Source organism: Calidris pugnax, unplaced genomic scaffold (genome assembly GCF_001431845.1).
Source record: "Calidris pugnax isolate Ruff unplaced genomic scaffold, ASM143184v1 scaffold42, whole genome shotgun sequence".
Classification (NCBI taxonomy): domain Eukaryota; kingdom Metazoa; phylum Chordata; class Aves; order Charadriiformes; family Scolopacidae; genus Calidris; species Calidris pugnax.
The window spans coordinates 12,821,310-12,844,258 of NW_015090920.1; the positions used below are offsets into that span (position 1 = coordinate 12,821,310).

Below are 22,949 nucleotides of genomic sequence, written 5' to 3' on the forward strand. Positions count from 1 at the left end.
AGTGACTTTCTGAGCCGTCTGCGCCTGGGCTGAAAGAAACTGGAGCGTGGGGTTAAAGCCCCAGCCCGGCATAAAAGGGTTTTGTTCGCGGTGGGGACGGAGCGGTGACAAGGGCGGCGGTGGGTGGGTGGTGGAGGGGGGGGATGTGGAACCGTGACCCGGGGGGCGGCCGGGCGCCCCGCCGCCGGCCAGCCGGGAACAAAGAAGTGTGCGGAGAGCCCTCGGCAGCTCTCCCCTCTACAATAAACTTCAAAAAAAAAAAACCGAAAAAAAACCCACCCCAAACCAGTCCGCCCCAAAAATTCCCGTAGCCGGCGGTAGAAAAATGGGGTGAAGAGAGAATTCGGTGATGGAGCCTTCTTAGGAAGAGTGTTTCTCAGATGAAGGGGTGTATTCGGCTCTCCTCAGGCTTATTGCTCCGGTGGCTTTGAGGCCACTGTCATATCTGTTTATTGTTTTTTGTTGGTTTTTTTTGCATGTGGCTAATCATATCTTTTAACGATAAATTTCTTTTAAAAACCTTTTTAGATTAATTTGCTGTAATAGTATAAGCAAAAACAAAGAAAAAAAGCGCTTGCTTTACTCTTTGTTGTCTGCATTTGCAATTGACTGAATTATGACTTGCATGCAGGGTTAAAAGTGCTGTCTTCTTTATTTCAGAGCTCTAGGGGAAGATGTTGTCTCTTCTGACATCTTGCGATTAAGATACCTGAGAACAGGTTCAGTAAGAATCCAAGTTCCTGAAGAAGACGCTTATGAATGTATTGAAATAAGAAGCTGTAAACATTTTTTTTTCAATGTTGTCTATACTTCGTAAGAAACCATAATCTGAAGCACTTCTCACACGCTCGCCCAGATGTATGAAGTCTGCAAAGCTCGCTGTTCAAACTGACTGTTTCTTAGTAAGTGGTACTTATCCATATTTGTGGTATGTATATAGTACTTGAAGAAAAATCACTTTCTCTGTAAAATTCCCAGAAGGAACATTTTATTATGGACAGCTTTTTCTGGATGTATATCCAGAGAGATTAATGCCTAGAGTTGAAAGTTGGCTTTCCCTCAGTTTTTCCAGATGTATTATCTCCCCTTTATACTGGGAACACACACAACTGCGTAAACTACAGATGCAGCCATGGAGCTGTATGAACTTTTGAGCCATATGAGAAGCATTGTTGAGCGTTGGTATCAGACACCGCTTCATGATGTCAGCTGAGCTGTGATTGTGTTATGCTAATGATAATAAAGCACACCAATGGAGTGACACCCTTCCTGAGAAGAGGGCTGTTAACTTTTACGAGAAAGGTTAACCGATTACCACAACCTCTGTCAAGCTGTGTGCAGAAGACTTTTCTGTGCAAGATGAATGCCTGCCTCCCTGCCCTGAGACGCTGAAGGTGTACTGCTGCTTATGACAAATCCAAGAGAAGAAGCTTTGTAAAATGGCTCAAACCAGCTTGCTGCAGGGAAAGCAGTTTTACTGTAGGGAGTGGGTTTTCCACAAGCTTCAGCACTGCCTCCAGGAGAAAGCTAACTGCAGCAGTAGTGCTGCCAACAAACCATCTCTTGTAGTGAATTCTGGGAATAATACCGGTGTTGTCTCTGGGAAAGGAGCTGCCTGGGGTGTATTGTTGGTAGGAGGGCCCGGTAGTGGGAAGACGGCCCTCTGTACTGAGTTACTGTGGCCAAGCTCACCTGCAAACCTACAAAGAGGCTTACATCGTCAGGCTCTAGCCTTCCATTTCTGCAGGGCCCAAGACTCTGACACACTGTGTGTTGGAGGGTTTATTAGAGGTTTAGTTACACAAATCTGCCGCAGTGGACTGATCCAGGGATATGAGGACAAACTAAGAGATCCTGCTATTCAAAGTTTCTTGCAACCCGGGGAATGTGAGAGGAACCCTGCTGAAGCATTTAAAAGGTAAAATAAATTAAAAAAAAAAAAACACTATCAAAAATAAAACCCAAAGAAAATTAAAAAATGCTGGCTTCTGTTTAGGTCTTCCTTCCAGAGAGTCTATGACAGTTTAAAACATGTTTGTTTCATGGTTTGTCGTCTCTGTCAGAGCTTGCAGACCTATCATGGATAAATCTAAGTTTGTCCTTATAGCTGACATAAATAAATATTTACTTTGTAAACAAAGTTATTTATTGATAGTGAATTTATTTGTATATTAATACATCTCAGTTGTAACCTGTGTTTTGCAAAGACTTCAAAGTAATTTGCTTCCGAGCGGAGATACCTAGTCAGTGGCTTTCATGTGCCATAAAGATAGGGTGGTTGTCCTTCATAGACCTGAAACAGACCATATAGGATCCTTGCAAAAGCTTCCAATACTGTGCTCTGTCTAAGAGGAAACTGGACTAATGGATCTCTGGGTCTGATCCAGCACATCGGTTTTATGTTTGTCTAAAAGTATGTGGTAGGAAAATGTCAATTAACTCCTTATGTTACTTCTCACAATATGCACAGATTATGTCAAATCTTTATTGCTACTTATAGAGTAAGTGCTCCAAAGTGTGGAGTGCATCAGAAATTTATCAAGAGGGCTCACCTGCTCCATAGGTTTGTCAGCTGACTAAGATGAATGAAAATATTTAGCTTAACTTGGTGTTGCCTAACAAATCAAAGTCTCTTCGGTATGTCACTGAGAGTTTTGTTTCTGTAAGGATGCTGGTGTGTACGTGAGCGTGTATATCCACAGATCACTTGCAACAATGTGCTGTCTGGAGCACAGCCTTCACAAGCACGTGTGTATTGGTCTTTATTCCTTTGGGTCACAGTGGAGGAAAATACAGAAAAGATAGGGCTTGTCTCTAGCAGCAGAGCTGCACTTGATTGTGTTGCCAGCGTAAAAGTTTCCTGGAATATCAGTTAAACTGAAGTTCTTTAGTATTGTGTAGTGACATAACTTTGTGTGGTACTTAATGGTTTATTGGATGGTGCTTGCAGTGTTAAAAAAAAAAAAAATCCTGTCTTTTTTTTTTTGTTTCCTTTTCTTTGCCTACTAAGACTGGGTAAACAAGTACTGAGGTTGAACTGTAGTGCTTGCTCATATTGTCATGGTGGTGTGTAAGAGCCTTCCAGTTCTGATGGCTGTTATGTCCTTGCCTGCTGAATAAACAGGATGCATGTCTACATTGTTCTCAGTGTAGTGTCTTAAAACAAACAGTCTAAATCAAGACTTAATTTTGGGTTTTTTGTTAGTTGCTAAGTGAAGATGCAACTTCTGGTAGCTGTTAAGGTCCTAATTTCAGAAGTATTAAGCCCTCTCCATTTCTAATGACTAAAAACTGGGTGAAATGAAGTGTCTATAAATGGAATAGCAGACTGGCCATCTAGCTTTAGGCAGTCTTTTAAAATCGTGGAAGTGGATTAATCTGGTAAGAGCCTGTTTATGTTTAAAAGTCTATTGCAAGAGAGTCTATCTTACTAATTTAGCACAGGCAAGTTCTCTCTGAGCTGGAATCCTTGATCAGTTCTAAACATGATTGCCTTACTCCAAAGAATGGGAGTTAGGTAAATATCTTTAGACAAAAATGCAATATAGGAATATAAAAGATACTTGTGAATCAGACTCAGCTTTTTAATAAGACTGCTTTTTTTTATGAAGACAGGGTTTAATCATGGGCTGGTTTAGTATTTAGGTCAATACACAGCATTCTTGATTTTGTACTGGAAAAATAAAATATGATGCAACATCTGGTACTAGTTTTTCTCTTCTCAAATTCTGCAGCAGTGATTGTGAACTCTTATTATTATGCTAAAAATACTTATGTTGTGGTACAACAGCTTTAGTCAAGGAGAGAATTTTTTTTTTTGGACCCTTTGCATATTCCCTTGCTGCCCACCTACCCTGATCTCCTGTTCGCAAAAGCAGCTGTGGTAGATAGTCTTCCTTCTCATATTTCAGATTTAAGGGAGATGAGGTGTTAGAGACAAGGTGCTGTACTGGGAATATAAGTTTTCAGCGCTGTGGCAGGGGACCAGGAGATGGCTGTTGACAGTAGAACCATGAGCTTGTTCTGCTGCCTGTATGATACAATCACTGTCCACAAACAAGAGGAGCTTGGCAACCCCCTTCCCACCATCAAATATTTCGATCATATTTTAATTGAACGTCAGTTAATACATAAAGCATGCAAAAAATGTGTAACAAGAAATGTAAGTTATTATTTTTCATGATTTCTAAGCCTTATCACTGAGCACTTCAGTATTCTGGTCTGGTGTGTTTATATATGCTTTCTGTTAAGTGAAAATTGTAATACGAAATGAGTTCTAGGAAGACTTAACAGTCAGCTTATTGCCTTTCATATTGTGTAAAGGCACTAAAACAGTGTAAAGCTCTCATCTCAGTGCTGCGTTCATTTATTTTTTCTTATTTCAATTTTCTTCATTCAGTAGAAGAGAGGAAAGATCTTTCTTTAAAGACACTGTCAAATTTTTTGCTCTGCTTTGCACAGCTGCTCCAGACCCAGCTATGTACTCATGGCCAAAAATGGGAAGACTTCTCTTCATAAGTGCTAAACAAGATTACACTATTCTATTTTTGTGCTAATTGTCCTAGAAATAGTAAGAAAAACTTTCCAATGCCTTGTAGCATGCCAGTTTATAAACAGTATAATGTTCATTAGTTAAAATAGTGGATCTCTCTCTGAAGAATGCTTTTAAAGAGATTTTTAGCAACCCTTGTGGTCATAGTGATACATGTACAAGTGATGACCTGGAGAGTTAAGACTTTTCTCCTCCTGTTAGAATGTCTTAAAAATTTCTCATGAATTTTTAGGGCACGTTAAGATTATAAATACTTTGAGGGACAGATTTTGCAGATTTGAAGAGCTGGAAAGGCTAATCTGTACAAATGTACTCAACAGGCATTTGTTGCTGCACTGAGAGCTACAAGACAGAACTGCTGCTTACAGCAGTGCTTCTGAGGCACTCTTCTTCTTGCGCATGCATTACTGGAGCTGAAAGCAGTCTTAAACGTAAAGGAGAGTGCTGAAGCCTCACATTCAAATTTTAGGTAAAAGTGAAGCAGAACGTATAAAGGAAATGGCAGAGTGTGCTTTAGACTCCAAAAGTAAGAAGAAATGATGTATTAAACTGAAATAATTTAATGTAAAGAGTCTATTGCACTGTTTTTCCCTATTTGAATAGAAAAGTCAAAAGTGGAATAACCCAAATTTTACAATACTATCTCTAGGGTTGTGAATAGGGGTTGGTTTTAGTTTTGCTGCAGCAACTTTATGCTTCCAGCGATTAGTGGGAATACAGGTGTCTATCAGTTGTCCAAGACCATAAGGACATAGAGGAACTCTGATGTAAACCATGTAATACTGAAATTTGTGCAACCTAGGCTGTAAAAAGACATTGACCCTTATGATCCTGGTTTATGTTTTTCAGACAGTAGGGAAAGGCACATAATTCCCACACGTAGTGCTACAGTTGGGTTCAGTGGTGGAAAGCAGAGCTTGGTTAATTCACAGCCCAGAAAGTGGACATTAGTCCACTAATTAGGACATTAGAAAGTGTAACCCTAGTTTACCCCGCGGAGTTGATTTCTTCTGCAGTCATTGCTCTGAGTTTGAAAGACGTATGTCACCAAAGCTCCCGAGTCAGTTTCAGAGAATTTAGAGATAGACCATGTCTGTTTAGATAGCATTATGTTTAAATAACATAATGTTTTTAAGCTAGCACTAAACTCACCTTTCCTGTGTCTGTTGATTTAGTATGATCTTAAAGCAAAATTAGACTTTTGCTTGGGTAAATTGCTGAAATTAATAAATTCCCTGAAAAGGACGAATTTCTACATCTCCCAGCAAGTTGGTTCAGATGAAGCTGCTTTGCTATCACTCACAGATGAAGTTTCTTGCTGTCTTCTGCATGTCTTTTCAAGAATCTCCAAATCTTGTGAGATTCCTCACATACTTATTTTTCACATATTGAATTATGGTCAATAATGTGCAAGTGGTTTTTACTTGTGAGGTCTCCTAAAACTTTATTACTAAAGTATTTCTAATACAATTACTTTAATGTAAGGTGGTCTGATCAAAAGAGATTTTTACTGGGGGGAAAAATGAAGCTATGAATTCAGATTTCCACTGATATGCATTGCTGAAATTGCATTCCCATGCAAGTAGCTGTCCCTGATCAGCAGGGACCCAAGAAAAGAACAATTTAAAAGGGGAGCGGGGGGAGAATCTGATGAACAAATTTGTGATTGTATAAGAACTTCATAGAAGTTTTCTCAAGCTGATGTTACATCTTTTTACCGAAGATGAATATAGTGGAAACTATGCCCCAGAACTTAAGTATCCTTTTTTTCAGGAAGGACACCAGATTTATTTCAGTTTCTATGCATGGTGGTGCTAAATTCAGTGTCATGGTTCCTTTTTGCAGGTTCCCAACAATCACAGCTTTCCTTCTATTTCTAACTCCTGTTCTCTGCTACTCGTATTTGAAAAGGGAATCCTCAGAGAGTTAACTAAGCTGGACAGGTGACAAGAGCCATCCACCCCCAAAACTTTCAAATAATGGCAATAAATAATTGTTGGATGTTGCAGTTTCTCCATGCCCAAGTAGTCTGTGAAACTGTACCAAGTATCTGTGGTGTATAGTTCCTATGTTGCTTTGTGGACAACAGATTTGGATCCTAATGGAGCATGATCAGTAATGTTAATTGATTAAAAAAGTAAAGCGAGGTAATTTTTCTCTAGAATATGCAAGTATCTATGGACTTGATTGTAAAAAGTGTGAGAGGTCATGTGAGGTTTTATGCTGACTGCAAGTTTGAAACAGGGGTTTATGTTGATTAAAATTGAAAGCTGCCTTGTATGAGTCATTCGTTTGGACAGCATTACAGTACAACAAATCTTGTGCCAATAGCTGTTATCTATGTAAAGTTACTTTTACCTATTTGGAGGAGAACTCCAAAGGATCGAGCCTCTGGTGTTTGGCAATATGATGGAAATCTCATAAACAGCACAATTTAGAGTTAAACAAAATAGATTGTCAAGCAATGCTAAGAAGCATTTCCTCCCCCTTGGCCCTTCACCTGTATTGGCTTTCCATGCTACTAATATTTTTTTTTCTTTTTTCTTTCCTGCTTCCCTCAAGAGTGGTGTATCATCAGAAAGTTGCAAATTGCAGGTGACTGAGAGAGCTTTTACCCTTATCTAAATGATAAGGGTAAACGAGTTTTATTTCAAGTTCTGGATTGTTTGGCTGACAATGTAGAAAAACACGGGTTTGCTCAGCAAATGTTCTGTGATGGTTGTCTGGGGACTTTAAATCTGCAGTGCTGAAATGCCATTTTTCTTGCTGTTTATTTAGCATAGGTGAAGGAACAGGTTTAGAATTCAAGTTGTGTGTGATAACAGATGATGTGTGAAGAAGCTGTTCTTTTTCGAAGTCCTTGTATGATCTTTGAAGCTAGTAATATAATTAAAATTATCATGGATCGTGTAGGTTTTATTGAACAATTAGAACGATTAAATGGTGAGCTTTCCACTGTTCTGGAGTAGCTTATTCTTAACGGCAAAGACTTAAGTGGTTTTTGGAGTAAATCTGAGAAGTTGAAGGCCAACTCCTCTTCAGTTCTTTCCTTTTCTTTCTCTTCTCCCTCCCCAACTTTTAACTGTTTACTTTCACGTTAGTCTTTAGCTAAAAGAAAGTTTCCATTCCACTTTAATGGCTGAGGACAGAGATTGATTATAGTATCCTGACTTTTATGGGGTTAGTCTTTGATACTTTACCTTAAAAACTTTGAGTTTTCTTGCTAGTGAATTAACCAGAGTATGTGCTTCTGCTGCTGTTTGCAATACCCAAAGTTTTGTGAAAACTGCTGTGAAAATAAGCTGTATTAACTTTTGCTCTGAAGAGGATGAGGTGGTAGCATGTGATAATACTTTTCTCTTGCTTTTGTGTATATATATTATTTTTTTAGATGAAATGCATTTAGTAAAATTCTGGGTTTACCATGACTTTAGGATTGACCGAAATAAAAGGATCCACTGAGAGGCAGCATGTTGGAGACAGTTATAGATGCGTGAGCTGGACTACTGGAAACTTGAAAGCTGCAGGGATTTCTGTTAATTTATTCTATAAGACATTAGTAATTCAGTATTAATCTTTTTTTAGAAAATAAATACCTTGACTCTTCTCCCTGAAATCTCGCAAAAACTGTCTGGAGGTGATCTACATCTTTTTATCTAATCTTCTGTTCTGGAAGGGGCTGCTATGCAGCCTTTCCTCTGCTTCTGCAGCTCCAGTACAATCTTGGTAGCTGTAGCTTTGCAACAGTTATGAGGAGGGTGTGAACATACATCTTGTCAGACTCTCTAATTTTGTAGAGCTATAAATGGTAGAAACAAAGGCAAGGACTAACTGTATCCTGTTTCATGTGAAGAAAGTTCTGAATGTATCATGAAATAATTTACAAGACCCTTTAAAGAAGAAAGTTCTTAAATTTTCAGTGTGTTTATTCATTTACCGCATGTAAAGTTCAAATGTGTGAGTGACTGATTTTGACCTTGAGAGAAAGCTGGATGGGGACCTCAGAAAATCAAGTCCACCATGTCCTTCTCCAGGTGGAAGAAACCAAGTCTGTTTCTGAGAGATGCTTGCTTCATCTGCTCTTACGCTTCACAGTTCTTGTCTAACCTGAGGTTTTTTTCTTGCTATAATCTAAGTTTGTTACTACTTACGGTATTATCCATGGAGAAAAGATTCTTTCTTTCCTTTTTTGGGACAGCCTTTTACGTGTTTGAATACCACTTTATTCTCTTTCATCTCATCTTTAAATTAAATAGTTCCAACTTGTTAGTCATTCCTCAGAGGTCACACCTAAGAATGTGACATTAAAAAAATCCCTTAGCTAAAGAAAGTTTTCTGTATCTAAAGAAAATTTTTCTTAGGAACATTTCAGATGTGTAAATATGCAGCATTCTACTTCTGTACTTTCCCAGAAATTTGTCCGTTCCTACATCTTTCACTTATGCTTGACTAGAATCCTGAAGCTAGTTGGATCCTGGCCCAGAGGAACTTGGTCTGGTACAAAATTGAATTCTGCTTTTAGTAGGAGCCGTAACCATTTTCAGTTAAAACAAGTTGTTTTGTATTGGGTACCTTTTTGTAGACTTCCTGTGGTACGTCGATGGGTTCTTCTAGCATGCCAAAGGAGAAATTGAAGCACTGCTCTCACAAGGGAGGCTCTCGGTGGTCTCTTCCTTGTAGTATTCTGCCTGTTTCTAGTCTCGGTTTAAGATTCCACAGAAATTGGGTGTTGGAATGACAAGCTCTCAATTCTGTGTGATTTAAGGGTAGATTTGTGAAAGGATTGAAGTTTCTTTGCTTCTTGAAAAACTTAAGACTGTCGAACATAACCATGCCAAAATTTAAGGAGCACATGCCTCTTTTTATCCCTTATGGTACTATGTACTCAATCATAATGGAATAATTGCAATTTGGTTTAGTGCCTCATTTCTGGTGAGAAAGTTTGTCTCAAAAATATGTACCTGAGGTGACTGAGATACTTTTTAATTTAAAAAAGTTTACTCCCATAGATTTCACCAGAAAGACTGGACAGCTTTACAGTCTTCAGCTCCCTAGGAGCTTGGTCTTCATACTGTGGAGGCTTACACTTAATGGTTGTGTAGCGTGAGACATAAAATATTAAAAATAGCAGACAGACTTCACAGCACAAAGCCTTTTATGACTCTTTATAGGAAGCAGCTACGTGTAAGCTGATATCTTCAAGATCAAAAGATCTTTTGAGATCTAATGAAGAAAAATGGCGAACAAGACAGTCTGTATGAAAGAAGTAAGGAACAGTACAAAAAAATGTATTGCAATGAACTTTAATACCATCTCCCATGTGGTGGTGCACTGTGCAGATGTGAGAAACTACAGTGTATTCATGCTAAATGTGTGATAAGATGCTACTTGTCTTCAATGTAGCTTATTAGTTACAACGGTTCAAGTAATTGCGAATACAGTTTCTGTGCTGACTTTCAATTTTATGTGGTATGAGTCTGTTAATTTATAAGTATTTACATATTTGTCATGTGTATTATAGAGACTTCTAGTAAATGCAGCATTTGTCTACATGTTAGTTATTCAGCAATGTGATTTATACTTAAAAATGATAGAGGCGGGACACTGACTGAAAATCATAGCAATTCGTGGGTGAGGTGAGAAACTATTTTTGTAAGAGCATGCACAAGAGGTTAAAAAGAATCTGCCAACTCAGCTTGTATTTCCAGCTCAGTCAAAGCGAAGTTGGAGAAGGTAAATTGGTATTTCATAAACTCATTTTTCTGAGAGCATCTTGACTCTGATGGAGCTTCTGATTCCTCGTACGTACATGTAACGTGGAACTGATGCTTTAGACTTTTAACCAACACTGGGTTTCACAGAAAATGCTGTGTTCTGTGCTCTGTAGAAAGTTGAGTGTTGCCTGAAGCTTAAGTACTTTGTGGCATGTTTCTCTTTAGGCTTTTCCCTTAAATCTGTAGAGTTAACAGGTCACATAGCAACAGTTAGTGTTTCTGCAAGAGCAAGTTGTATGTTCTTTCATTGTATGGAAGCACTGCATACAGACTGAACATAATACCATTTAAGGTTTTAACCTTTTCAGTTTAAATTACCATAAGAAAGTTTCCTTGAGGCATTTTAATAATGACAACTTACATAGACCTTTTTGTCTTCTACTTCTATAGGCATTAACATTTTGCCTTTAATCTATGTGGCTCAGTCTTAAACCTTACAGTTTTTCCTATAAGCTATTTAGTTAGATGGACCTTCATAGCAATTCTCACTTGTTAATTATTCCCCTTCCCTCCAGTTTTCTATGCGCGTGTTCATAGCTTGTGCAAGGGTTTAAGTTTCTTTTCTTTTCTTCCTTTTTAATGAAAAAATGAAAAGGATTTTGCAGATTGTGAAGTAGAAAGGACTTAGTGTGTCTAATATACTGGGAAAAGGTAGTATTGAAATACTGGCTCCTGAAAGTGTTAGGAAGCAATGCATTTAAGAGGTTTCAGTTTCTTCCGCGTGATGATGTGTACAATACACTGGGAATGGTGAGAAATCTTCTATCTTTGTCTAGGAGTAGGAGTGTTTTGAATAGTTGATGGAGAAACACTTAATGAATGAAGAATTACTGCTCAAAAAAATTATTAGGAAAAAAGGCAAGTATGATAAAAAAAAAATTAAGAAAATAATTATGTCGAAATAAAGGTTGAGTTGTATATAGGTGTTCCAAGGTATTGCAGAGGAGGTGCTGCAAAGAATGTAGGTGTGTAGGTTCCTGGTACGCTTGATGACATCAAAATGTGATGGGATAACATGAAAAGAAGAACTGAAAATGAGATCAAGAAAAGAGGGCAAATAGAGAAGTTTACATAGCTGATGAAGTGAAAGGGCAAAACAATTGCAATCAAAGTCGTCTCTATGTTGCATGTTTACAGGTACCTTCACACAAAACAAGTACCAAAAAGTCTTTGAGATTGATAGAAGGTGATCAAGCTTCTTGGCTCAGTGTTGGATGCCATTGTTTAAACTGATAGGAGGGGGAGGAAGAATGGGAGTAAAGGGCCATATGTGAGCGGGCTTTCGGTCCACAGCCCATCAATGTCTTTTCCTTGGGTTTTTTTCATTGATATGGACTATTAAGAGTTGGTAGTGGTGGGGTGTGTGCAAAGAAGGGGAGATGAGCATTTTGCTGCACAGATCCAAGCTTGTATGCTAAAAATCCATGGTATCTCAGTAGACAAAAGAGATTAAGAGGAAGAGGCCATGGCAGCATCCTATTTAAAGTTATTTGAAGAATCATGGAGTTGTCCTGGAAGAAACAGAAAACTGTTCAGAAGCTCTAAGTTGGTTAAGAAAAATATGAACAATGTAGAGATGCCAGTAACAGGCAGATAAGAATGTATCTTATGAGGAAAAACTGTTAAGAGTGGGATTACAGTGTGATTTCCATCTTAAAGCAGTTAATTAACAAATCTTGGTTTAACTACATTAGCTCTCTTGCAGTGATGGTGAGCATGATGCAATCACTAAGGTGTCTATCCTCCTACACTTTCATAAAGTAGAGTTCAACAGAACATTGGAAAAAAGCTGTTTGTAGGTAAGGTGCAGTTGAGCCACGATAAGAGAAATTGGGTCCTATATGATTTTAAATTACCCTGAATTAGCACAAAAAATATCAACTCTGCCTTCTCTTAAACAGATCAAAACTTAGTAGTCAACAACAAAAAGATTTTAAGAAGAACGTTAACTTTCCTGTTCCTTTGCCTTGCTGTTCCACTGCTGCGTGGGATGGCAGCGGTATCAATACACATGAGTTTTGACTAGTCTAGAAATACTTCGGTAAACTTTCCAAACTTTCACTGCATTCCACTGACAATCGGATGCATCAGTTTGTTTTCAGTTCCTTTATTTTCTATTGGAGTGTGTTTCCACTTCTCTTGCTTCAGCTTTATTTCGCTTACTTTCTCTTTAAAAAAATAAGAAAAAATATTTTTTTCTCCCCAGAAGATTTGTAGCAGGTACTGCACATTCACATTAAGTTTGATTTTTATGATTTCAGGTCTACTTTTTTCCATAGCACCTCTTTCTATTTTAAGTTATGATAGGGTTGCCATCCACAGTATATATACATTTTGTGTATAAATTGTTGGGGGAGGAAGAGGAGAATGTAGTTTCTATCATTTGCTCTATTGTAGTTAAGGCTAACAATAAATTTTACTAAATATAAAGCTACAGAATCAGTTCCAAAGCTAAATGCATTCCTGCTGTAAGATGATAGAATCAGGTTCACATGGTGCTAACCTAACGGTGTTTTTTAAAATAAATTACAGACAAGTAACAGAAAGGATCAATAGGAGATTTAGAGTCAAATCAAGAGAAACTGTATCTGCTTGGGGTCAGGGGAGGAAAAAAAACACCACCCAAACCACAAGGGAACTAATATGGACCCAGAGTGACGAACAAGGAACATATGCTGTGCATTCTACTTTGGGACGTATGGGAGAATAATTTTGAATGGGACACATGAAAACTACTCTATCTGTTGCCTCTTCAACTAAGACAGTGCAATTAAAGGTTAGGATAGTCCCTGTTACTTGAGAAAATAAGATGGAAAAAGATAACATGGTAATGCAAACATAAGAGGAAAGCTGTCTTAAGTGCTTGACTAGTAAGGTAAAATCTTAACAGCTTTTCATCTGGTATTTGTGCAGAGGATTTTCTGAAAATGAGGTTGGGCAGTATAATCCTGCAATCAGTTCAACAGTTGAAGTGTGGGGTGCTTTATGATGATGTGCAAGAAATGAGAAAGGCAGGTATAGAGCAACTTGATGAGGGAATGATCAAGATTTCAAAATTTGTACTGTTGCTTATCCTGGTTCCTTCAGGCAGGCAACTGAAGAGTCCCCTCTTCTGAAGAAACAGCTTACTGCTGAAATAGCCACTGCAGCACCTCTTCTTTGTGTTTCCCAATCAGTAATGATGGTTTGGTTGATTCTATTTTGGGTTGGTTTGGTTTTTTTTTATTTTTTGAACATAGGAAAAATCGAATTGATTTGGGGATTGTCAGACTGAACTGCACTATGATGATGGTAACTGTTTTTGTGGCATGTGCATTATGCTATTGTCTTTTGTTACATAGTCATGAAATAATAGAACATAGAGCTGAACAGTAAACTGGAATAAGCTACACAACTGAATGTATTCACTGCAGTTTTCTACCTGTCTGATCTGGGTTGGGGTTTTTCTTGTTTCTTTTTTGTGGCTAACATTTCTCTCATGTCAACAAATACAATTGTATACATGGAAAGCAATATCTGTTTTTTCAGTTGTGTTTATGCTCTGCATAAATCACAACAGAAAAAAGAAAAGGATTTTGTCTATCTCCAAAATGTAGAATACCACCAATAAATTCAAATGCTTGTAAAGCTACAAGAATTTTAATTCAGTTGTATACTATTGTGTTCAGGTAACACTGCTGATAGAAGAAGACATATTTTTGTTTGACAAATAAATCTCAATTTTTATATGGCTAAGGAATGAGGTAGTTAATAAGGAAAGCTCAAAGGACTGTATATTTCACTTTGCTGTACCTTTGGTTTCATAAATGCTTCAAAATTAACTTTGTGATTTTAAAGCCTTCTGTTGCATATATAAACTTGTTACTTTTCTTGTGGTTCTCCACTCCTACATGTTGCATTTCAACCACAGACTTCTGAATATTTGCAAAATAAGTTATTACCCTAACTCTACAGATATGGAAAATGAGGTGCAGTCTAGGTAATGCTCTCATTTCAACTAGTAATAGTTTTCAGTTAGTCTGATTTGATGCTTTCATCTTGTACATTTGATGTAAAGTGTACTTATTTTTTTTAAGAAAGATTGAATTGTGGAAACTAACAATGAGAATTTAATTGATGCTTAATGTAAAGAAAAGCAGGGATTTTTTTCATCCTAGTAAAAGAGAGCTTTTAAACAACAGCTGGTGGATGACAAATCCTGGGGGTAAATATAAATAACAGCAACTTAGACAACAGCCCAAAAACTGGGGGTGGAGGAGGAGAGGAAATAGGGTTATTCATATAGGGTCATGGGATGGACAAAGAGGAAGATAACTGAGGTTGTAATCAAATGCCTTAGAAGTCTTTATACTAATGGGAAAAAAGGTTTGGCGTAAACAAGCAGAACTGGAAATATTAGTACACAGTCAAGACTGATTTAAATGCTCTAAAAGATCTGTCAGGATAACTTGTATAACTGGTATTTAAAAAAAAATAAATATGTTTGGGAGTTGCTTTTATAACCTATGCTTGCTTGTAGTTCTAGAATAAACTAAAGAAGCTAAAGCCACTGAAAAATCTGTGAATACAAGATGCACACTATATAGTGGTGATAGTTTTACATGTGTGGTATCTACTTAAAGGTTTGTTGGTAAAAGTGTTAAGTTTTATGGACTGTAAATAAAAATATTTGCCAACTACCCTATTAAACCATCTTGTGTATCTAAAAGTTTACCTGCTTTGGCGAAGTATAGTAATTGTTAGTAACTAAGAGAAATTTGCACACCTCTAAACCGTGTCTTTCCTAAAATTCAAGTCTACCAAACTAGCAAGATCAAGTAAGCTAAGCTTTCTTTAAGATACCAGATGGAATTAGCCAAGGAATAGAATTTGGATGATAAGATATATGTAGTTGAAAAATTAGAATAACAAAACACATAGTACGTGAATATCAGCATGATACCAGGAGTCATCTGTCAGTGACCATGTTTCTACTGTCAAAGAGGAGAAAATAGCTAGTGGGAAGACATAATTTTCCTTCAATCAGATTGGAAAGAACCAGCTGAGAAAATGAAAGACAACTTTTGGAGATAGTGACTATGAAACGATCTTAAATGTATAATGTGTAAAAGAGGAGGAGAAGGAAGTACAAACTAAAAGCAGTGGACTTGGAGATATTGGTGACCTATGATAATTTGTGGGTAAGATCTCATGAAGACCAGTATAATGAAAGAAAGGAATTAGCTGGAAAGATGACTGAAGTCTCAAAGCAGTATATTAAATGTCCAATTTAGTGAAACTGAGCTTCTCATCTTTCCTGTGTTAAACACGAGGAGGAAAACCACAGGAAAAAAAAAAAAACAAACAAAAAAACAAAAACAGGTCAACTACTGAATATGAAAGTAAAAGAGTAATGTGAAAATGAGGGCAGAACTGGAAGTTCAAGGTGTATTCTTCAAGTTTCCTGCAATGTGCATTTTGTTTGGTAACAATAATTCCATATATGTGTTAACAGAAGGAAGACAATGTCCACCAAGTATTGGTGGGGGATGAAAAACTGATAATACTGGGAACTTTCAATGCTTGTGCTATCAGCTAACATAATTAAAACTAACAACAAAGAAGTAAGATTACTTTAAAACATAGCCCAGCAAAAAAGCCGAACATAGAATAGGTGAGATGTTTTCAAACATGAAACTGTGAACTGTTACTGATTATCTTCAAAGGACAGGTTATCTTTATCAGGATGGCTGAAAATTTGGATTTGAAAAAAAAAAGGTAGATATTTAGTCCCTTTAAAAAGGGACAAAAAGGCACTGGGGAATTAGAAGTGTGTCAATTGAAATTTAAAAATGCTGGAACTATTTGCAAGCAGCTGGAAGATAACAAAGAGTTGAAGAACAGCTAACATGGTATGATGAGGTTTGGTTTTGACAAACCTAATGTAACTTCTTTTTGTATGAGAGAATAATGGAACTTGTGGATAACAGGTAACTGTAAATGTCATTTTGCCTGCTAGAAGGCTTTGATACTTACACGAGACTTGTACAAACAGGGTATGTGAAAGGGAGAACTATGTTTGGCTACGTGCAAAAAGAGTTATGTAACTATACTTAGAGAATAATTATCGGTAGTTCATTTCCATACTGACATAGTCCATCATGTTGGGTTTCATAGAGGTCTCGGTCTGTCTCTTTTCAGTGTGTTCTGTAATGGTCTGGCTCATTGAGCAGAGGGGAAACAGTTATAAATTTTGGGTATTACTTGCTTCCTTGTAACGAGCATCTTGTTATTCATGGGACACAAGTAATAGGGCAAGAAGTGCAAGGCTTAAATTGCAGGAAAACAGGTAGAGGTTAGAAGCATTGCAGAAGGGAGAAAACTTCCCAATTACAAGAATAGTGAAGCACTGGAGTAGATTGCTTGGAGAGACAGAGTATTGATCAGTGGAAGTCTTTAGGAATGCCTAGACTAATATCTCTCAGGGATGACAGACGCAGAGCTGATCCGGCTGTAGGCAGGCAAGTGGACAAGCTGATCTCTCCATTACTGGAGAGTTTGTGGAGAATAAATTGCTAGTTTATAATAAGTGTTCAGGGAAATGTGTCCATTGTTTCCTGTACTCTCCTTCTCTTTGCCTTTGGTAGGAACGCAGATTTTTGTATGTCAGACTGAGTAGTTTAGAACATATTGTATATGCTAGCACATATGGCAAATATATTCCATTTAAAAATATACAGCGAGAGTCAACCTGCTCATGGTAGCAGGTGTAAGTGGTTTTCAGCTACAGTTATCTGTCCTTTATAATAACTGAGTTGTTTGCAAACTGTTCTAGGCAGTCCAACTATTACACCAAAATATTTGCTCTTAAGGTTTCTACTTCTGAGATTTTAAGTAAATCCACCAGTAGATCCGCTGGCAATGCTATATAGACAAAAATCACCGATCTATTTCTATGAGACAGCAGGAGGCCTCTGATCAATACGCAGGAGTCCAGCATGCTCTGCTTATGTGTGACCTATGGTGCTGGTTCTACAATAAACTCTACTTTTGTCAGGCTTGATGCCCTGGAGCTAGTGTTTGTGCCCTCCTTGTGGGACTGCAAGGCTGCTTTACAATTACAGATGAAATTCAGGTTGCTACAAGACATTGCAAAACCAGGTACTGAATTGCGTAAGACTTGCCTGCTGTTTCTGATTCACTGCTTCTGAAAAGACCGGACCCTAGATTTACATGCATGTACTGAACCTAGAGCTTTCCCAATAGGTGATTCTCAGGGGTTTGGCTTTTTTTTTTTCTTTTCTGGTTTCTGCCTCTTCCTTCAGAAGACTGACTGTAGTTGGGTGGAACTGCTAGAGCCAGTTTGAATTTCTGTGCAGCCTGTAAATAAATAATTTACTGGAAACAATAATCTAGATGATACTGTAGTCCATGTGTATGCTTAAGGCCAGTATTGTACTTTGTCAGAAAGTCATAATCAGTTGCAGTACACTTTATCATGGTGAAAAATTACAGAACAGGTACTTCAGTAGCCTGATCAAACCTGTCAGTGTGTACACAGGTGTGTGCACATCAAACTGTGTCGTCTCACTTTCACCATACTTAGCCATATGTTTTATTTTGCAGCTTTTTAAGTGTAGAAGTGTTCTATGCTTCCAAACCCTTGTGTTTCTCAAGTATTTCCACTGTTAGTTAAGTCCTGTGTGTATGTTTTCCAGGATGTTAGTACCAGGATGAGCAGCTGGGTGATTACTAAGAGGCAAAGGCCTGTGTTGCGCATGTACATAGTGCCAAGAATTAGGGTGATATTATACAGAAAACAGCTATTGGACTTGACCATTAGAATCTCCCTTTTAATCATTAGCCAGAATGCATTACGAGGCAGGTAAATAAACTGTTTACTGTCAGTCATCCCTAAAACATAAATGCCTTGTCATAGGACAAAGTAAAACTCACTAATCTACAAACAGTACTGCATGTAATTTGTAAAGATGCTCTGGTTTATTTCCTTCTATGTCAATACAGCTGGTGAAAGTCTTCTTGGAAAGGGGGTAATATTTCATCAGCTGAGAACAGGAATTGTCAATTTTATTACAAGTATAATTTACATTTTTTTCTTTTATTGTGACCTACACCCTATGCAGTGTGGAAAACAAAAGAGGAAAATTCAGCTACTGGCATACATCTGTCTTTGCTGAAGCTTCTAACAGTCTTTAACAGTTTTATCTTCACTGGCTCCATTCTTTTAAATGCAAATTAGAAACTGAGAGGGGGGACAGTTTTAACAGATTATACTCTGCTAAGGAACCCCTAGATTATTTGAATATACAAATGAACATGTGTCTGTAAGCTCATGAGGCAGTGGGGAGAAAGGTAGGGTATTTGTTGTCACTTGTGAGAACTTTTTAAGTACAGATGGTTAAAAAAATGCAGAGTTTTGCATTTTGTTTTCTATTCTTACACATTTTAAAGCTTTTATATTTATTCCATGTGTAGTGAAAGTAGTGAAAACTCTACTGTGTATAGATTTGTGTCCTTAGATATCTTGCAGCAGCCTGGACTCCCTTCTGTAATGCCTGTATAACATAATTCCATCTTCTTTTGCTGTCCTGCAGCACCTCCAGCTCTTATCTGCCCTAGAAAGCCACCACCTTCCCTGCATGTCCCCCGGCAGTGGGCTGGGGAAGATGGAGCTTCTGCCACACACTGTTCAGAGCTGGCAGAAGCAGCATCAGGTTTCCACTCACTGGTCAGGATTTTTGCTAGGTCTCTGTGTGTGATATTTAGGCAAAACTCCCACTACTTCTATTGCTGGCAAAAATTACTACAACATTATGTAAATGTAGTTGGCTTATTTGCAGTTTCACTATGTACTTTATTTTCTGTATTTTCTGATGCAACATAAATGGAAATGACTGTCTTAAAAATTACATGGTTAACTGCTGTGATATATCATGTTGTAAACTGCCCATAAGAAGGAAGATGCTTGTTTCCTTTTCTGAAGTTTGAGCATAGTGTTTGAGGAATTAGCTATTTTATTATACACTTGGTATCATTGAATTCTTTATATATAAATATATATATCTTTATATATTTATACATAAATATATAAAGATACCCATCCAATGTGTACATATATACAGGCATATTCCTCCATTACTTTAATCTTCAATAATTCTTTAGATCAAATGTGGAAATGAGCGATTTCTTTGTAAACTCTACGAGACATTTGGGTCTCCTTCAGAGGACAGCACTGTGTTGTCTCTCATGTAAAGTGAATGTTTTATGAGGTTCTCTTGGCAATTTTTTGCCAATAGAGTAATAAATTCAGGTAAAACTCGATGTTACCTCGATTGCTGATCAGCTCTACCATGTTGCTAGTAATCACCAAACCTATTCATCCAAGGTATTATGAATACGTTTTTTCAGCATATGTTTATAGTCCTCAAGGAATTACAATTCTCATGGTGTTTGCAGCTATTTGCTGTTATTCTGTGTGATTGCCTATGGACTCTACCATTTCTTATGACTCAGAATAGTGGCATTAATATTAACTTAATTTTAAATATCACATATGAACTGTCTCACTGACAATGAATTTTGCTCTCCTTTTTGAAATGCAAATAGTCTTTAGGAAAGATGACGTTCTGGAAGGGAGGTGCTGAGGAACTCGAGCAGGAGAATGCCAGTGTCCTAACATTTTAGACCTCCCACAGTCAGGGAGACAGATGAGCTGAAGTAGAATGTAAGGGCAACCCTACCTGACAGCAATAAACATCGCTTGGAGCACTTAGCACTGTGTTTAAAAATCAGCTGGTATGTTTGCCTTATTTTTTGTGCTCGTGTCCTGTAGTGGTGTTTTTTGACATGCAGCGCAGCCAGAGAGAGAATGCTCTTTCCAACCTGACAAAGTACAACGGTAAAAAATACAACCCAAACAGCAGATCCAGCCACATTCAGTGATAACGATGCAGAGAGGGCAGGCTGAGTGCCCACTTTGAACATGAATCCAGAACTGGTTCTCTAGCTGTAGCTTACAGATAGTATTTCCTCTGAATAAAAATGTTTGGAGGTATCTAATAATTTACAATGAGGAGGAAAAGTTAACCCCTCAATAATTAAGGAAGGAGGAGGGGAGGAAGAGGCTAATTTAATATGCAGGGATTAGGAATATGAATAGATTGTGAATTTCCTCAACGAATCTGGCGTAGAAGCAGCTGCAAAAAAGCAGGAGGAGAAAGCAAAGAAGGCTATGTGTGGGATAGTGACATTGTCTGCTTTTTAACAAACTTTATTTGGAAAGAGCAGAATCTGTAAATTCCAGACGCAGAACTCTGGGATGATTCTTTTTGGCATTGGCAGCTGTAACTGAAATACAAACATTAAACTATAACTGTTTGGTGAGTAGGTGACTCAAAAGGCAATTTGTTAAAGAATTGTCATAATGGTGTAGAAAAAGAAACGTAAGAGCAGCAGTAGTAGTAGTAACACAGATTTCCAAAAAAGCCATTTCTATCATGAAATTTGAACTATTTTGTGTTTTGCTAAAAGTAGCAGCACTTGAACTATAACAAAGTGTGTGTGTCCTTTTTTCCCTTGCTGCTTCTGGCTTGCTTAGGAGATGAGTGTTACACACTTGTTCATTGTCAGGAATGAATGCTAGCAGCTAGACAGAGAAAAGGGAGCCCTTTTAGGGATAAACTATGTTCATGCTGTAACAGGCATCAAACATTTTAAGTGGGGACGTAACTGAATTTCCTGTACACCAGAGGCAATCAAATATGAGGAATATATTCATAAGAAACTAGGATTTATAACTGCTTTTGCTCCTAGAACCACTCATTAATTGTTATTTGGCACATGTATGTTTGCCTTTTTTTAGCAAGTATGTGCATTCCACTGTGACTCTTTTCAGCCGTTCTGGACAACACTGCTATCTTTCTACTTTGTTCTGTTGTGTCTTGGTATTTTTGTGGATCCAATCTAAAGATCTCAAGGATAATCATAAGCAGAACTGCAGCATAGTCTGTATATATTCCTTCCATATGTGAAAAATCGCATTTGCGTGGGTTCAGTCAACTCAGTAGCAATCCTGAAGAATTCTGTGGGATGGTTCATTGTTCTGAGGATTTCTTATTTGCTAGAGAGCATGTAAAACATGTTCGCTCTGCATAAATAAGTCATTACATTGCCATTAAAATTAATTCCATCATTTAAAATACCTAATTGTGCTGTTTTCTCTGGAGATTTTGTATTTTTACTGACTAATTAATTTAGCTGTTTTAAATCACAATTTCTATTTCAGAAATTTTCTGTAATGATAGCCACTTTTATGTCTGTATTGAATATAAAAGTTATAAAGATAAAGCTGTTATCTTTTCAGAACATAAAGAAAATCAACTTCTTTTTGGAGGTACTCTGCAAATTAAGCAATCTGTTAGAATAATCTGTAGATGGATCTACGTTTATGGAAGTACTTTAAGACATTGTCAGTTTTGTGTTGATTTATATAATTTTCCCATGCAGGCAAGGAGTCATAGTACTATAAGTCACAGTATGGAGATAAACATGATGTGACTTCTGGCAAGTTAGCACAGCACTTACTGTCTCTGAAAAGTTTCACTATTATGTTACTTGGCATCTACTCTGAACTCAAGAGATATGAAATGTCTAGGAAGAATGGAATTTTATCAAATGGTTTCGAAGGGCACTTTAAGATAAAGACTTCTCAATGTCTTGTCAATGCCACACTTTTAATAATATTGCTGTAAGTTGGGAGAAGTCATTCTGCCTCATTACTTACATGCATGTATATATATGTATATGTGCATGTTTTTCCTAGTGGAATTTAAATTAAGATTCAGAAATACAAGTGCAGTAGAAAAAAGCAGAGCACAGGGAGACAAAGGTCTGTGGAATAGTTTTCTCTGGAGCACCATCAATATGGTAGGACTCCTCTGCCTGGAGAGATATAGCTCAGAGAGGCTGTGGTACAAGTCAGAAGATTACAAATGACATGGAGAAGGTGAATACAGCATAATTGCTCACTTTCCATTCCAGCACAGAAGCAAAAGGGTATCAAATGAAAGAAGGATGTTTTGGATTTAAACCTGCAAAAGGAAGGTTGTTTTTTGGGGTTTGTTTTTTTTTTTTTTCATGCATTGCCATGGGATGTTGGGGATGCCAGGGGCTTAAATGGGTTCATAGAAGACTTGGACAAACCTGTGGAAGCGTGGTTAGTTAAGGGGTGTGAAAAGCAAAGACTGAGTCTTGGGTTCAGAAAGTCCCTGGACACACTGTTTGCTGCCGTTCTGGAGAGTTCTGGGAAAATGTGGTTTAGTGCTTGCCCGGTGCTTACATTTTTTCCTTAGACATCTGCTTTCACCCTGTTTGGAGGTAGGGTGAACCCTTTGATTTGACCTACTACAGCCAACTGTTACATACTGCAGGAATTAAGCAGAATAATTTGGGACTCTGCCAGCTATGACGGTTAGCTTTTCTTGGTGGTATTCCCAATAGGTAAATACTTGCACAAGAACGTTGTTGGATGCTCCGAAGATGTTTTGTAGGCATTTCGTTAGGGTCACACAGATTTGAAGTGACACTTAAATTTGATACCATTACCATTTCTTTATATCTTATAG

General features: G+C 37.6%; 1 protein-coding gene across 1 annotated transcript in view; it reads left to right on the forward strand.

Annotated features, from left to right (window-relative positions):
* The first annotated feature begins 570 nt into the window (after positions 1–570).
* ANKRD50 (ankyrin repeat domain 50) overlaps positions 571–22,949 on the forward strand; it is a 43,129-nt gene continuing 20,750 nt past the window's right edge. The window contains exon 1 of the mRNA XM_014949980.1: positions 571–1,918. Coding sequence (XP_014805466.1) covers positions 1,440–1,918 — 479 coding nt within the window. The 5' untranslated portion in view covers positions 571–1,439. The remainder of the gene's footprint in view (positions 1,919–22,949) is intronic.